Below are 17,652 nucleotides of genomic sequence, written 5' to 3'. Positions count from 1 at the left end.
TTTTGAAGTGAGTTTTGATTGAGAAAAGGAGCCCGACCCTGGCGGGCCTCGCCCCCCTCTGCATGGTGCCCACTGTGGTTGTATTTAGCTGTCAAGAGAATGACCAAGACTGAACGGAAGGGGTGAAATAGCTTCTCTTTCAGGAAACTACTCATTTGTCTTTTGAGACCAGTCATTGATTGCACCTGTTAGATTGATTTCTTAGCGGTTTTAGAACCGAGTTGAGGTTAGCTCTATTGGATTTGCTTGTGTCATTTGTTAACAGTGAGACTGACAAATAATAGGGGTTTTGGTATATTCAATATATATTGTGCTTTTTAAAAAAAAAAAAAGATCCAGGTACTCTTATCCAGGTGAAATAATTGTAATTTGTAGCAGTTGTTACAGGGTGGCCAAATCAGATGTAATATGTAATGGCATATAAGTACCATGTTGCATTGTTCTATTTCTACCATAATTAATGCAATACAAGTTGCAGCATAAAATTACTTCTGATGTAAGTGTTAGTATCAGTGTAAATAGTGTACTACAATCTAAGCATTCTTCTTCTTATTGTCATTATTATTATTATTATTATTATTTTGTTATTTTGTTTTCCACATTCTGGCATCACATGAGTGTAAATCGCCATTTTCCGCACTATTACACTTTAATAAACATCAATCTCCAAGACAGTCAGTCAGTCATCTAAGTGTATTTAACACAAATAATGTTGCTAATTAACAAATTATTATTATTATTACTACACCTCTGGGAATTTAACGTGTAATGTAAAGTATACTAACCCCCTTTAAATGGGTTTGCAGTTCCTTTCTGTTAAAGGAAACACCTTGAAATTTTGAATTAATCTATTGTTTTTCTCCACCAGGCACTTGTCACATTGATTTTAACATTTTTTCTTTAGTTACCTGCAAACAGCCTCTTAGCATTGTTAGCATAAACCAATGGGTATCTAGCTGTTTGCAGCTTGTGCTACTAATCTGATTTTCAGTTAACTGAAGAAGACAGAAACGTTTTTCCCCATAATGTGACAAGGATCTGGTAAAACTCAGAATATCAAGATGTGTGTTTATCCATCTGAGATTTTTCTCTACAACATGGCATCGTGCAATAGTGCTGTTTTGTTGTAACTTCTGAATGTGAACAATCATGTGAAATGTCTGCTAACTCTAAAAAGCTCATCAGCCTTTTGCATTGTTGTGAATTTTGTTTTTGTTTTTCAAGCAAAACATACCCTAGATTTCTGGTCATGTATAACAGCATTCCTCACCTCACTTTGAAATCCAAATCAATGCACCTGTGCTCATATGATAGACAATATTTCCTACTGTGCCAAATAATGAAGCAATATTTTCATTTACAGTCAGCATTTTGCATTTGATCAACAAGCTGTAGCCAACATTTGATCATGCATGAAGTTATTTAGCACTTGATGTGAATGTGCCTCAAGAATAAAGTGTATTGTGTGAACGCTGTTTGAAATAAAAGCAATCCAACAGTAACATTTTGATCTCTTGTTTATCATGCTGGAGTGACCAGGCATTGTTGGGACCTGAGAGGAGGAAAAGGAAAGAGCTCTCACTCTGCCCCTATTTCTGGGAACCGCAAGCGTCCGTTTGAAGTGTGAAAGTAGAAGCTAGTAGTAGAGTTTAGTGTTCTGGTGTTAAAGGGAAAAGTTGAAGCAAGATAAACATTGGCAGTTTAATTTCACGTTACACCAAGCCGAAAGCATTGTTAACAGCTAAAATTTATAGAGGGCGGCCCTATAGTGTGGCCCTATAGTGTAGGGAAAAATATATTTTGTGGTGATGAAGTGTTAACTCGTATGCACAATATGCTGTGTGTTTGAGTTGCAGGCAAAATGTGCCATTGCCAATAAATATAAAACATGCAAATAAGTTAAAATATAGAGGCAGCACAACCTCACAAACTCTTTTTTCTGAGATGTGCTGGAGGCTCTGTGTTGACCGATACAAATCTTTGCAACTCAACTATAAAGTCTTCAACAGAAGTATGCATATTCAAGATGGCGTAGCCCTAACAATAACTCATCCTGAAATAAAACTTTATTAACAAATCTCTAACCATTAAACCTTAGCAAAAGCCTGTTTAAACTGAATAAATCTGCATTCAGAGAAAAAATGTAACAAAATTAAATAAACATGCAATCAATTAAATTCAACTAATAAAGGCAAGTGGGTGAAAGTTTGAAACTTACTGAATAAGCTAAACTGTGCGTGTGCTTGTGTTAATTTACTTGCATGAATTATGAAATTGTGCACACAAAATTATGAAAATTAGCAAACAAATTAATTAAGAAACAAGGTCTATCACGTGTGCACGCAAAAGCATTTTGTACCCTCAGTGTAGTAAATCATGGCCTCAACATATGCGTGTTTTTTTCCTGAGGTAACTCCTCTGCCCACTTTGTGGCAGGTCAGTACAAGTGTATACCTTGCTGCAGATAAAATAATGTCAGTCGCAGATTGGTCGCTATGGTAACAGCATCATGTGTGGCTCATGTTCATGCTCATTTCTGTATGAGGCAGTTTGGTATACCACAAGGTGGGCCGCTTTTTTTAAATTTTTTATTATGGAGTGGTTCATCTGTAAAACATACGTAGTCTTCGGTTGGGACCTTTTCCCCCTTGTCCAAAAGTAGGTCAGTTGGCTTTCAGCAGCCAATCAGAAGAGAGGGGCGCAGGAGGAGGTGGAGCCAAATCGTGCAAAGTCCAGGAAGAATTTTTTTGAAGCATTGGATAAATAAGATAACGTTTCCCCTCGCATTAGCCGCCTAATCGCCTGTTCGTACTTACCTGTCGAGATGGCTGAGAACAGAGACAAAGCTACCGACCAGATGAAGCTGTGGAAGGAGAACCGCAGCTCTCAGGTCTGTGTTTATCCGCATGTGATCAAGTGTTGTTGGTTGCGCAGTGCCGTTTGACTTGGGAAATGGGTGAGAGGTCGTTTAAGGTGCCGTGGACCTACAGCAACACACTGAAGCTAGCTTGCAGGGCGAGATGCTGTCCAAAAACTTTTGCAGACATGTTAATAGATTCTCTCTATTTTGACCTAACCGTTAGTGTTATTCAGTGTCGTTTGGCCTTTTGAAAGGGTTGCTGGTGGAAAGGGCTCACTAGCAAACCGGGTAATATTAACGTTAGCTAACTGGCACAACTAGCATGATGCTTTTCTGTTGCTTGACAAAGAAATCAAACAAGGGATCGCCCACTGTTTTCAAAACACAAGCAATCAACAGGAGAGCATCTGAAATATCCTTAGCTAACTTGGAGGAAAATGGTATTAGTTAAGTAAATGTAATTGCCAGTTCTTAAAGAAAACGGGACAGGCTTGCTGCGGGCATACTTTAAAAAATATATATATATATTTGAGCAAACTCTCAGATGCTACATCATGCTGAGCTCAAGATAGAAGCAATATGTAATGTTAGGACACAGAGGGGAAAAGAGGGGAAAAGGCTTTAAGTAGGTCATTGTCCAGCTGCACAGACTGTGGTTGAACTTCAACCCTGTCAACTCATGGTTATATAACCAGAACCTTGGAAGGAAAGCAAGGCTATAATAATAAACAATGGTAAAGTACAAAACAAGCTAACCGCACTGCTGTCTCTGCATCACACTCAGCCAAATTGTACTGTCTTCTGCACTGCCTCAGGTGCTACAGACAGTGTAACATTGACATTTTGTAGTTTGCCCTTTACTGCAGTCAAATCGAGGGAGACCTAATTTCTGCAGCTTAGTCTACATGGGACATGCATACAGATTTCACTGCACTGGCTATTGACAACACTGAGCGTTAGGGAAAATAATTGGTAACAGTGCAACCACACAGTTTTGCAGCAGGCTTATTAATAATCAAATAATTGGTGCAGTGATTAATGCAATGTACTGGGGCTACAGGGTGCAAACAACACTATTTAAAATAAATAAGATGGACCAGTCTGTCCCACAGATTGTGCAACAAGTGCGAGATGATAATAATTGGATGGAATAAACAATAGTAGCAGTGGTGGGGTGGCAGCCAGTTCACATAGCAGCTGTGGGGAGTTGTCCAGAGATAATGTGGTGTATTGTGGTGGAGCTGTTGTTTTCCACAGACAGTGGGAGAAATTTGCCATGATTTGGCAATGGCATTGGCTTGTTAGAAACAACAATTTAAAAATGCCCTTACAAAGTGTAAATAATATAATTTGGATGGAGAGCTTGTGAAGTTTTGATGGGCAAGCCGTCTCATTTGTGATTATGACAGCAGAATAAAATGGAGCTAATATTTTTTTTTTACTTTTCTGCCCCACGATACATATTGTCACATGTTTGTATTGTGATATTGTCCCATTCTTAATCACTGATATAGTGTGATATGATATGATAACTGCATATAGTGTGTAGGAATGCATTTGTAAAGGCACAGGATACATAATTTGGGTTGTGATACACACACACACACACACCGCTGATGGTCTCTTCATATAATGGCCATAGCTTGCCTAAATGAATGAATGTGTGGTTTTGTTAATGCGGACGTTGTGTGCAACAGAGGCCAGATACGCTGACCACGGGGGCCGGGGTTCCCATCGGCGACAAGCTGAACGAGCAGACTGCAGGACCCCGGGGGCCTCTGCTGGTGCAGGACGTGGTCTTCACTGACGAGATGGCCCACTTCGACCGGGAGCGGATCCCCGAGAGAGTGGTGCACGCCAAAGGGGCAGGTGAGAGTCAGGCAGCAGAGGATCGGCCTTCTTCGATACGGTCTCAATTGTCTCCAGTAATAAAATTAACGTCTCAGAATTATTGATTTTTAAAATGCTACATGAAGCATCTTTACAGTATTAAAGTACTTAAAGTTAAGTTAAAGTTGCACATCAGCGAGCACAGTGCAGCTGCTCACACTGCAGTGATGTCAGTCAGTTAATTCCACTACACAAACAGAAAGGGAATGCATTATCAGATCTAACAAATTCAAAGTATTAAGAATTTGATAGTCTGACTGGTTTTTCCCCTCAGATTGGTAATTGATAATGGCAAAAAATCAAAAATTATGTACACCTACTCATACACTGGTGCACCTCTAACCACATCACCTCCCCAAAGTTCGCAAAAAACATAAACTGATGAAAAATTAGGGGTAAAAAAAAAAAAGCAAATAAAGGTAAGTTGCTGTTATGGATCAGTTCCATGGACGAATACTAATCTGCTATGAGGTCAAAGACCGTGAGCAGATGTTGAACGTATGATGTTTGTAGGCCCGCTGCAGTGGAGCTGCAGTTCTTCCCGGTCATGGTGATGTAACACCCAACAAGTCTGAGCAGTAATATGTGAATCAGACTGCCACTGGGAACATTTGACAGTCATATATTTAAGGCATTTAGCTGATACTCCAATTCAGAGCGACTTACCGAGAGCGAGCAGGTAGGGGCTCAGAGTCTTTAAACGGGGTCATATCTTGATGAAATTGTGGTACTGTAATATCATGATAAGCAATTTTGTTGTCTAAATTAATGATACCAAGCAACTAAAATTTCTAACAAAATGACATTTGCCATATTTTAGGGAATATCATTTTAGTTTAATAGTTTTGGTTAGAGATCACACTTGTTATTACCATGCGATTCAACGTAATGAACATCAATTGGTTTATTTAACGTGATTTCTGAGTTCTCAGTCCTGGGTTTCTCTAATCACTTGGCCACCCTGCTTTCTAATGGTCTGAAAAACAGTCTGTCCTCTGACCTGACACATTGCCCATTGAGCACAGTATGTTGCAAGTAACCATAACTATCACTCAATTATAGAAATTGTTGCTGTAACTTGTTAAGTAGGAAGGTGGAATGCTGGTGGAGAATGAGGCAACTTGGGTGTCGTTAGACAAATGATGAATAACTTCAACCCATTTATTTTGACTGTGAAAACAGAGGTGCATAGCTTAACATTTGTCTTAAGCTAAACCTGTTTAATTTGAATTTAAAACAAAGTGGGTTTTGTTGCCTGCATGACAAGCATGAGCAAAGGCAAAAAAAGTGCCAGTACTGGTATCAGATATCTGGCCAGGTTACCTGAAAATCTCCTGAATACTAAAATTCGATACCAAGAGCTACATAAAACGCATCAGATATGCAAGCATGATCACACAATGCACACAGTGCAATACCCCAAAGGTTTGAAAACTATATTGTTTAAATTTGTATTGTCTAGTAAAAGTAATGGATGAAGTTTAATTGCCTGAATTGCACTGGTAATGAAAAAGTGATATTAGTGCCAGCTGGCTTACAAAAGACATATAGCTGAATATTTCTTTTATGTAAAGAGGAAGAAAATGGACTTAATCCAACTTTGGCAACTTCTGTAGCAAACCTCGGGCTAAAGGTGGATTCAAAGAGGGATTGTGCCAAGTCACACAACAAATAGCATTTTTTCTTCAGCTAAATGTCTCTTTGAAAAAAGCTTTTTCGTCATTCTTATGGAAGTCTAGATGGTATGGAAAATTCATTTGATAATTTCAAGGTCTGGAAAAGTATGACAGTTGCACAACATTTTGGAAAAAGTATGACAAATGACAACATACTGTATTTGAGTACACATTTTAAATACTGTGACATTTGGCATTGTGAAGAATAATTTTCAGCTATGGAGTTGCAGATGTTGCCCAGCTCAAACATCATAATGAACAACAGCCAAAATATTCCAATTCAGCCAATAAATTGATGTATGTTATGTAAAATTTATGGAATAATGAAAAGGAAAATGTGTCAGAATCCTGCTCTTTTATTTGTAAATAACTCCAACTACCTGTTAATTGACCTGTCCATGTCTGTTTTTTGTTTTCCCATTGCACAGGGGCGTTTGGCTACTTTGAGGTGACTCATGACATCACTCGCTTCTGCAAGGCCAAGCTGTTCGAGCACGTTGGCAAAACGACACCCATCGCTGTCCGCTTCTCCACCGTGGGTAAGACTCACCATGAGCTGAGTTCAGATCTGGATTTGAGCCTATAAGTCAGTCACTTCAATGAGAGTATGAGATCATAACTTAATCGTAAGGCAAGCCTTTTCTGTGTCAATGAAATACATGCATATACACTACCAATCAAAAGTTTTCACACACCTGATTGAATGCATAATGTTTTTCATTATCTTAAAGCCATTTTTATCTAATGGCTTATCCTTAAATGCTTAAAATTATTTTTTTTAGACAAATATAAATAGTGAAGTTGATGCCTGTGTATGTAATTTCTCTCTAAAGCCTTTGCCTTTCCATCAAAGCAAAGGATGGCTACTTTAAAGAAATGAAATTTGATTTGTTTAACACTTTTTTGGTCTCTGCATAATGCCATTTGTGTTATTTCATAGTTTTGATGTCTTTATTATTATTCTAAAATGTGGAAAATAGTAAAAATAAAGAAAAATGTGGTGAGTCAAAACTTTAGTGTTTATACTGTATATACTTTTGGCAGTTAACCTCTAGCCCAGGGATGGGCCACTTCGGTGGTGGTGGTTGGTGCCAAGAAACTATGGCACCACTCCATGTTGGCACAGATGGTTAATGAGATTAATATGAGTGGGGTCAGAAGGCGCGAGTGTATGCTACTCACACTTTTTTTGTTTCATTAGTGCAAATGGGTAACAATACAAACAATGAGGTCAAAGACAAAAACAAACAATAATAGATACAAACAGATCCAAAGAAAATTATGAAAAGACAATGTGTTGGGAGAAAGGGTTAGTGAAAAGTAAACATGGGGGTTGGGCAGGGGGCTACATTAACTTGTTCTGGGCAGATTAAAGATTTGGGTGATATGATTAACTTCAAATTGCAAAATGCTACTCGCACTGAAAGCTCCACTAGGCAAGAATTTTATGTAAAAATACACATCAGCCTGAATCAAGTGGGGCTGCAACCCGAGAAGTGTGTCCCACACCACCAACTGAGGCTCCCAGAGTTTGCCTCAATTGGTCAGGTGTGTGAGCCTAAAAACTTACTTTGAAAGCAAATAGCAGCATCAATATTGCTGAGTGTCTGACATATTATCTTTCTCATTTATGCTCCTGGGGGTTACTTTTGCTGAATTCAAACAAAATGTCAACACCTACAGTACCTACGACTGCTTAAGTTTTGATTCATCACTTTCCGCAGAGAACCTTTAACCGCTAGAATCCATACCCGACACCAGAATTTAATTTGGCTAAATAAGGCGAATCTATGGCGTCACATTTGAGGGGGTATGGGACTTTCCTTTCTGTTGCAGATAAGACGGGTGTGTTTTGACAGAAAATCTCGCCTAGTGTAGCTTTAACAAGGAGAAAAATGGTGTTCAGCATGGAGGAAAAGTAGAATTTGACTTTGGTGTGTTTCAGTCTGGTTTTGACTGCATAAGGTGCCCAAGAGAGAACAGTGTTTTGTCTGCGTGATTGACAGGTCTGCGAGAGAAAACACTAGTCTCTAGTGTGTCAGCGTTGACACACAAGTGTCAGTCACTCTCCGTGACCCCAAAAGCCAAAAAAGTACGGTGTCAGATCTTTTTAAGAGTGAAGAAAGCTGTTTCTGACAGGATCGTCAGACTATATATCGGTCTCTGTCCTGGCAGTGTGCAAGTTTTAAGCTGGATTTAGCCTTACACTCAAAGAATAATCCCACTGTGAATAGTCTTCTACCACCAAGTAAACACTCACTTGTCTCCCACAACCAAAAACAAGACACTTCTAAGAGGTCTTTTAAAAAATTGTGTTTTTATGGGTGAGAAATCAGCCCAGTCATACCTATATTCTGACAGGACTATAGTCATTTTAACATTAATTTCAGTTGCCAAATTGGTCTTGTATTTCATTCTAACTGGTATTAAAATGTCTTAAAAAACCTTAGATTTTACCCGCTAAAACTTGCAGACAGGGATATTAATTTTAATTCTTGAATTGAAAGTTATTCCGCTTTTTAACGTGTGCATTTTGTTCCAGCTGGGGAATCGGGCTCAGCAGACACCGTGCGTGATCCCCGAGGCTTCGCTGTCAAGTTTTACACTGAGGAGGGCAACTGGGACCTGACGGGCAACAACACCCCCATCTTCTTTATCAGGGACGCCCTGCTGGTGAGTGGGTGCGGGTGGTGTATGAGCCAATGTCTCTCTGGTATTCAGTAGTGGTGAGTCACCACAACAACTGCTGGGGGAAATGAGACATTCCCCATGAAATGAACTCCCATTACTTTTACTTACAGATTAATTACAGAGTATCCTTCATGGTGATCTCATGCTGCACCAGTGGGTGTAAATATAAATTTCAACCTTTAAAAAGTCTGCTCTTTTCCCTAAAACACACAAACAAGCACAGGTTCAGTTTTTGGAATTGGCTCCATCAATCATGATACATCATGCACTAGAACCAAAACTGGAACCAAAACAGGGACAAACATGGAAGCAAGACCAAATCTCTAACTACTACTGCCACACGAAAATTTACAGAAACACTGGTATGAGCTACACAAGTTTTTGTGTAGATGTTCTTGAGTAGATGTTCTCGTTGTACACTTGAGCATAAATCAAGTGTACAACGTATTCCACTGACCTGTGCCTTTTACCCCCCTGTAGTTCCCGTCCTTCATCCACTCCCAGAAGCGTAACCCCCAAACCCACATGAAGGACCCCGACATGGTGTGGGACTTCTGGAGCCTGAGGCCCGAGAGTCTGCATCAGGTAACTTGATTTTAATTTATTCATGAAATATTCTTGGTCAATAAGTCTTGGTCAATATTTTGCCTCGGGATGGATGCACTTGCAGTAATAGATTGATAGTTTACCTCCAAAAAGATTCTCCCAGCCAGCAGTGATTAACCCAATAAACCTTCCTGTGACTTCTCCTCATCTGGTGGCTGCTGTCCCGTCTCTCCCTCCAGGTGTCCTTTCTCTTCAGCGATCGAGGATTGCCTGATGGCCACCGTCACATGAACGGCTACGGCTCTCACACCTTCAAACTGGTCAACGCCGAGGGCCAGCCTGTCTACTGCAAGTTCCACTATAAGGTCGGCCTAAACCCAGATTCAACCCTCAGTCAGCATTTGTCTTAACAGAGTTAGAATTACTAAAATTGTTATTTCTGTCATGGGATGCCGATAGAAAGTGTTAAGAGGACAATTAATATTCTCATTCAGTCTTCTCAAGATGGTTAGAAAGATGCATGTTGCATGTAAAAAAAAAAAAGTTAATGGAAAAGGAGACGTTAAACTTGAATCAAACAACAAAAAATTTCACAACACAGCATGACTTCAACAGTTTTTTTTGTCTCTTTTTTTTTTAGACTGATCAAGGGATAAAGAATCTGACGGTGGAGGAGGCAGACCACCTGGCGTCCACCAACCCAGACTACGGCATCGGAGACCTCTTCAATGCGATCGCCAATGGCAACTTCCCCTCCTGGACCTTCTACATCCAGGTCATGACCTTTGAGCAGGCTGAGAAGTTCCAATTCAACCCCTTCGATCTTACCAAGGTACTGCATTCCTCCACCGCAGAGCACACTGGGTCTTCAGAGCTCTGTGAAATATATTTCTATCTGCTGGAACAAAATGGTTAGTGTGGTAGTGATTGTTTCTTTAACTTATTTTTTTTTATTATATGTTGTTCTATTATTAAAGTTGATTGTTGTGATTGAAGTTGTGTTGCAGTGGTAAAAATTTGCAGTGGTTTGACCAGACAAATTCACACTATAGCTTGTTGTAGAATACTGTAATCTGCTATTGCTAGGCACTATTCACATTATTATTCCATATTGGAAGTATGTTTCCAGGCTTAATGTAGGTTGACAACATTGTTAGCAGTTCTGACAACTTCAACAACAATCTGAATCTTGCAGCTAGTGGCATCCATCAGTTCAAATGAGGAACAGTGCTAACAAGCCATTTTTCTGCTAAATTAATTACCAATGCAGAATTGTATCTTAACAGTTCATAGAAAAACTGTAATTGTGGAATCGCAGATCCCTGGGGCAACCACATTTGCATGTGGAGCAACTGTTCTTGGCAGCCTCATTTTTATTTCACTTTGCTCTCGGTTGTGAGAAATACTTTATGTTAATTTCTTTATTTAGTTAGTTGTGCAACCAATAGATGTAATAAGTGCACCCTCAAATGTCCTAGTGGAGGATATAAAAGCTCCACTGGAAAGCTCCACTCCACTTCTGCTGTTGGCTTTTCAGGCCAAACGTAGAGGTCTGTGGTTGTACTGAGCAGGCTCCGGGGGTGAATAATTTGCACTATACAAATAAAAATACAAATGTGAAATGAGGCAGTTTTGAGAAGGGTCATGCATGCACGGCAAAACACTTACCTGGATTTCTAAATGTTTTTAAAAAAAATTGTTCTACTAATGGAGTTTCCCGTCGTTAATCTCTCTACATGCAGGTTTGGTCGCATAAACAATACCCACTGATCCCAGTGGGGAAGTTGGTGCTCAACAGAAACCCAGTCAACTACTTTGCAGAGGTGGAGCAGCTGGCCTTCGACCCCAGCAACATGCCACCGGGCATTGAGCCGAGCCCTGACAAGATGCTGCAGGTAGGGGCAAGCTGTTTTGTGGCATGTATTCCAGTGATGGATATCATGTAAATTAAGGTTCAGTAATTGGTCACATATTTTAAGAGTCTGCTGTCATTATGAGCCTAACTATGCTGTTACACCACAAACAACATCAAGAAACCATTTACCACAATGGCATTGTTCTTACCTGCTCAAACAAACAGAATTAAAGGAGTAAATGCTCCATAACAATGCCATGTCCTGTCTGTCTCCGTTAGGGTCGTCTCTTCTCCTACCCAGACACACACAGACACCGGCTAGGAGCCAACTACCTGCAGCTCCCTGTCAACTGCCCCTTCAAGGCCCGCGTGGCCAACTACCAGCGGGACGGGCCCATGTGCATGTTCGACAACCAGGGTCAGTCATAACCCGGGCTCAACACCCCACAATCACATCACGTGTGTGTGTGTGTGTGTGTGTGTGTGTGTGTGTGTGTGTGTTTCCATGTGTCCATCCACCAAGATATCTTTGCAACTATTCAAGATAGATAAGGAGACTGTTCAGGAATAAACCTAGAGCGCCCACTGGTGCTTTGGTAGGGCTGAACAATTAATCCTGTATAATCAGACATTGTGATTTTAGTTTACACTACCAGTCAAAAGTTTGGACACATGCATTTTTGGGTTTGGGGTTTTTTTTTTTTTTTTTTTGGGATAATGAAAAACATTGTACATTCAATCAGGTGTGTCCAGACTTTGATTGGTAATGAACACTGTACAATATAGGCATTTTGGCAATGTTAAAACATTTAACTTGGAACACCCAGTGTAGTTAAAAATAGTTGAGATGTTGATTGAAAATGCAAAAAGTGCAGTAAAATAATTCCTCAAATCATCAAGACTTGTAATCATGATTACAGTGTCTACCAAAATAATCATAGTTATAATTTTAGTTATAACCATGTAATTTATGTATGTATGTAATGTAACCCTTGGCCGTAGGACAAAAATTAACAAAGGACTCGCACACAGCCATTTTATCCAAATAGTGTTCAATACACAATCCTAACGGTATACTAACTGTGGTCGAAAAATATAATGTGCTATATGGCATTTTTTAGCATGCCATTTTCAAACCATACTGAGGTCTGATGGTTGATGTGAGTCTGCCGTCAAGTTGTTGTTGTTTTCAGTAATTGGTCAAATTTACCCTCAATCTTTACTGTTGTTTATGCCAGTTACTTTGCTTATGTCTCACTCAACACAGCAGAAGCAAAGCATCTGTTTTCTTCCTTCCTGGCTCACCAGTGTCTGTTCTGTGTCTGGCCTCTAGGTGGCGCTCCAAACTACTATCCCAACAGCTTCAGCGCCCCAGAGATCCAGCCTCGCTTTGTGGAGTCCAAGTTCAAGGTCTCCCCAGATGTGGGCCGCTACAACAGTGCAGATGATGATAATTTCACTCAGGTATGAGTCTGTGATTTCTGTGCCCACATGAGAGCTGAGTAAGCAGCTGTGTGTCTGTTTTGTGTCTCTCACACACTCACACTCACACACACACACACTCACTCACTCATTCACACTCATTCACACACTCACATTCCTTTACTTCCTTGCTTGCTTTCTTTATCATTCTCTTTGTAATATTATTAGTAGTTTATTGTCAGCAACATCACAGATTTACAAAAGACAGTTGATATGTTGAATTACTGTGCTGTAACATTTAAAAAGACAGAAAAGCCTAGAAAATATATCCAAAATAAAGCCAAAAGAATTCGGGCAATAAGAAAGATTTTTGTTGCCCCCTAGCACAAAATGACCATAATACAGGAGGTTTATAGGGTTGCTGATAAATACCAGTGACTTGAAGAGAATTTAGTGGGTTGTTGCGATAGAATTTCAAAAGGTCAGATTACTTGATGCCCCTTTTTAAATGGTGGTGACACTTCTTTGTAAAATGCACTTCATTGAATCTTGTTTTGATTTGTCTTAACTGTGACCAGTGACTTGACTTTTCCAATGTGCCGCATTACAGGTGCGTACCTTCTACACTGAGGTGCTGAACAAAGAGGAGCGGCAGAGACTTTGCCAAAACATGGCGGGGGCCCTGAAGGGAGCCCAGCTCTTCATCCAGAAACGCATGGTGAGGCCGCATCACCTTTCAGCTCTGTGATAAAACTCCACAATCTATCCAATCTTGTCACCTTCCATGCTCCTCCTTTTATCTGACAAATCTTGAAATCCGGTATTTTTGGCTGGGTGAGCTAGGACGGCGATCAAGAGTAGTGTTTTCGAAAAAGAGATGTCCACCATTTTAATAAGGTGACATCTCTTACAAATTAATTGATCAGACAAAATTAAGACAAATCATGGTACTTTTTAAAGTATAGTAGTTAACTTAAGTCCTTGGCTGATGAAATTATAGCACTTTTGTAGACTGGAATCTCCGTATTCTAGAAATACTGAATGACAAACTTCAGGTGAAGTTGTGTTTTTTTGGTTTGTTTTCCCCAAAATGGATATATAGCAATTTGGAAATTAACTTGTGCACTAAGTCTTACCAAGGATCCTACGCAGGTCTGGAAAAGTCTGGGTGGGTGAGCAAAATCAATGAGCAAAATCTTCAAATCTTATCCAGATTTATGTGTTCGTCCACTACAGTATCCTACAGAACTACCACAAAGACATTTCCCAAACTGATAAAATCACATTAAATGAGTTTATTATCTTGCATGTGGACATTTATTTCTATCTCTTGACTCATGCATCCCTCACCTGCCACCAAACCACACCAACACAAGAACCCTGGTTTTGTATAGCAATGGGTAGAGGGAGGCATTAACACTGCCAGAGTCTACTAAGGTCAAGTCACAGTAAGGCGTTTTGAGTAAAAGCATCGACCAAAAAGTTAAAGGTTATGTGAAATGTTAACCCAAGGGAAACGCTGAAAGTTGCTGTTGAGGAACTTGATTGATTCTCGTTGTCTCGTTCCTCCTGCAGGTCCAGAACCTGATGGCTGTTCATTCAGACTATGGAAACGGGGTCCAGGCCCTTCTCAACAAGTACAACGCCGAGGCCCAGAAGGTAAACCCACTTCCTCTCTGTCAGTGATCACCAACCAGCTTTTGACTCTGAGCAAGAACAGGTTTCAAGTTGATTTTAAAGGCCCCAATTTAAAACTTCTTTGCAGCTGTTGGAAGTTTGCTCCAGTATTTTCAAATGTAAAGCATCTACAACGTCAAAATATATCTTTAATCCGAAATATGGGGTCAATGTATATAAAGAGCTCAGGTCAGTCCATGTAGAAAAATGTCTTGAATCCAACAAACTAAATATAAACAAAGCCTGCACTTGGGTGAAGTGGCACTATTCTTTCATTTTGGATTGGGCCGTTGGAGATTGCTGGGATACAGCCTCATGGTGAGAACATGTGGGATGAAATGCAGAGATGAAAGAATTTGTTTTGTAATTTCATGACAGAAAACGGGCACGTTGCTCAGGGAACCATCTTTTAAATCTTTTTTTTTCGTTGTCCCTGGAATAACGTCATGAAAAAGATTTGTATTCACCCCTGCTTTTATCCCAGTCATTCACTTAGTCTATTTTACCCGAGTTTTGTTGTGACTGTTTTTTGTTTTAATGCCTTTCACGATGGTACCAGTTTCTCTTTGAACCCAAAGTGAATATAAGTTCACTTGCTCTCTCTCTCTTCTTTCTCAGAACACAACTGTGCATGTGTACAGCCGTCCAGGAGCTTCGGCCATCACGGCTGCCTCCAAGATGTGATGCCTTAAATCTCCACCGGGGGGCCACACCCCATCTACCTGCAAGCCGTTGCACTTGATTACCAACTGCTACTACCAGACACAAGATTGCACTTAAGATTGTACTACTAACCATCCTTTAGTGTCAGGGTTGGAACTAGATCATTTTCAATTCAATCTGTCCAGACAGTGGATTTTCTTCAAAATTCAGTGATGAATATTAGTGTTGACAGAGCAGCGGTGTTGACTTGACAAGTTCATGAGTAAAAAAATAGCTCTATGATGATGAAATGACCTCTATGATGTCCAATTGACTAATGCCCAAAACTTGCCAATCTGAGTCCTTGAATTTCACCAAACAAGACCTTGAAAGTAATTGAAAAGTCTTTGATTTGATGTCCGAGTGAGTGTGGGAACACTGATTTGGTGTTTCGGTGTGCATTTTGAATCCAGTGCATTAAGTGAATTGACCGCAACCCCCCTTGTTTGAGTGCTATGGTAAATGCTGATTGTTTCCAATAATTCCTCAGGCTGTGTGTGTGTGTACTACTACACTGAGTTGATTTTATGATGATTCAACTCTTATTTATCCAGAGTTCAGAGAGATATAATATCAGTCAGACTAAAGCCCTAGGAGAAGAATCCAGATCTGGTCAATCTTACAATTTTTACCCTTTTCATTCCCATCATTATATTCCATCCGTCTTCTGAGGGTGTTTACCTCATGTGAATATTAAATGTACAACACAAAGCCAATATTTACAGTGTTTTTCAATAATTTTCAATGATCAGTTTTGACTAGCTTTGCTAATGCTGGGCTGAACCACTGAGAATTTGAATAAACTTACCAGAGATTGCAATTAATCATGGAAAACAGGGTATTTTATCTTGTTAAATCGGTATAAAAATGGGATGAGAAAATGAGAAACCTTTTTTTTTTTTTCATCAGTTGTACCATATAAGTTGTTAACCCTGTGCTCCTCTGTGCGTATCCCATCAGATATGCAGCAATACATTCATAGAGGAAAGATTCAAAGTTATTTCCCTCACAACTAAAACCACTCTGCAGTGCCTTTTTGCAAACACATTGAAACTAGATACAGATTGACTGTAACCTTTTTAACAAGAGTAATCAGTTATGAATTGTTCTCGTTTGGCTTTTGGACAAAATTACCTTGAGGAGACGAACTTGAGCACTGATTTCAGCAGTGATTGATACAGTATGTAGGGAGAGGTTGTGTACATCACTAAGTATCAGTGTTATTACATTAAAGTCAAAGATGTAAATTGGTGGTAAATCTACAGTGTCTAAGAAATCAACATGTGAAATAGTCTGTCATTTTAAAATGGAAAACCCTCCATAAGGTTCCCTCTCATGTGCCTTTGTCTGCTTTCCTTGGCACAAAACTAAAGGTGAAATAATGTTTGGAGAGAAGCCTGGGCATGCCAGACTTATCTGAGTGTAACTGACCAAGATTACAGTAAAGATACCAAGTTGTCTCTTTTAGCCTAGGAAGAACCACAAAGACCCACGGGAGGAAACAGCATTTTGAAATCAAATGTGTCCATGTCCTATATTATTTTTTCATGTGACCTGATATAGATGTGAGTCTGTATGTTTGTAAACTTTCCCTATCCAGTTGCCTGTCTGTATATAATTGGTCTGTTTATTAACATGCAATCTGTGAAGGTCTTTCAGATGAGATGTATATTTAGTGCCTGTATCAATTAATTTTTATAATCAAAGCTTATGAGCAATTTCATTTGTCTTCATTTTTAAACTGCTTTGTGTCTGGCAGGTTTGCATCTTCCTGGATCTTGTGTCCAGGCTCTGTATGAAATTAAATTTAAATTTAACAGAGTCGAATGAGTAAAAACTTTTCCTTGAAAGTATCAAGAGACACAAGGGGTTTGGAAAAAAACATGGTACTTATAGCACAAACTGAGTGCTCCGCCTTTTCAGAAGAATTCAGCGTGAAGCACGGTTGAGACACTGGCCCCACCATCAAACTGGATTATAAACCATCATGGCAGACTTAATGTAAGGTCTGTGTGTTGCAATGATGATTTAACACCAATACAAAACAGTGCTGTGTGGAAACCCCCTCTGCCTTGGGTTGGCTGCGCTCTGCTACTCAATCAAGGTTAACTTATTTATCAGTTTTCATATGAGGACAGAAAACTTACTGTATGGTCTATTTGGTTTCTTTTTGCCAGGCCACCAAGGGGGGCCGGCCAATAATAGTATTTCTCCCTATGACTGACTCCCAATGGTGGAAAAGTATTCAAATCCTTTACTTAAGTAAAAGCAGTAATACCATGCTGAAAATTACTTACTTAAAAGTAAAAGTTCTGCATTCAAAAGTTTAGCTT

At 39.6% G+C, this 17,652-nt stretch overlaps 1 protein-coding gene across 2 annotated transcripts; it reads left to right on the top strand.

Moving 5' to 3' along the window:
• The first annotated feature begins 2,750 nt into the window (after positions 1-2,750).
• On the top strand, positions 2,751-17,149 carry cat (catalase). 2 transcript variants are annotated; one of them, XM_071545903.1, is made up of 13 exons: positions 2,751-2,890; positions 4,558-4,729; positions 6,855-6,965; positions 8,969-9,099; positions 9,598-9,702; positions 9,903-10,028; positions 10,304-10,495; positions 11,406-11,558; positions 11,798-11,936; positions 12,852-12,982; positions 13,551-13,658; positions 14,516-14,599; positions 15,236-17,149. In XM_071545903.1, the coding sequence occupies exons 1-13, from the start codon at positions 2,825-2,827 to the stop codon at positions 15,299-15,301; spliced, it is 1,584 nt and encodes a 527-aa protein (XP_071402004.1). In that variant the 5' UTR covers positions 2,751-2,824; the 3' UTR covers positions 15,302-17,149. The 2 variants fall into 2 exon arrangements, with proteins under 2 accessions (XP_071402004.1, XP_071402005.1); XM_071545904.1 differs by having other exon boundaries at positions 14,516-14,603; positions 15,234-17,149.
• The last annotated feature ends 503 nt before the right edge of the window (positions 17,150-17,652 follow it).

Source organism: Centroberyx affinis, unplaced genomic scaffold (genome assembly GCF_046629955.1).
Source record: "Centroberyx affinis isolate AG114_WGS23_722 - 3 ecotype Tasmania unplaced genomic scaffold, CSIRO-AGI_Caff_v1 ptg005066l_1, whole genome shotgun sequence".
NCBI lineage: Eukaryota > Metazoa > Chordata > Actinopteri > Beryciformes > Berycidae > Centroberyx > Centroberyx affinis.
Note: the sequence above shows the minus strand (reverse complement) of the source record. Positions and strands in the feature narration are given on the sequence as shown.

What these genes read in the sequence shown, in the direction of transcription:
- cat (XM_071545904.1), top strand. Translation starts at nt 2,825, where the DNA reads ATGGCTGAGAACAGAGACAAAGCTACCGACCAGATGAAGCTGTGGAAG. An exon ending in GTGCATGTTCGACAACCAGG is followed by an intron (nt 11,937 to 12,851) that starts GTCAGTCATAAC and finishes TCTGGCCTCTAG; the next exon opens with GTGGCGCTCCAAACTACTAT. An exon ending in ATGATGATAATTTCACTCAG is followed by an intron (nt 12,983 to 13,550) that starts GTATGAGTCTGT and finishes GCCGCATTACAG; the next exon opens with GTGCGTACCTTCTACACTGA.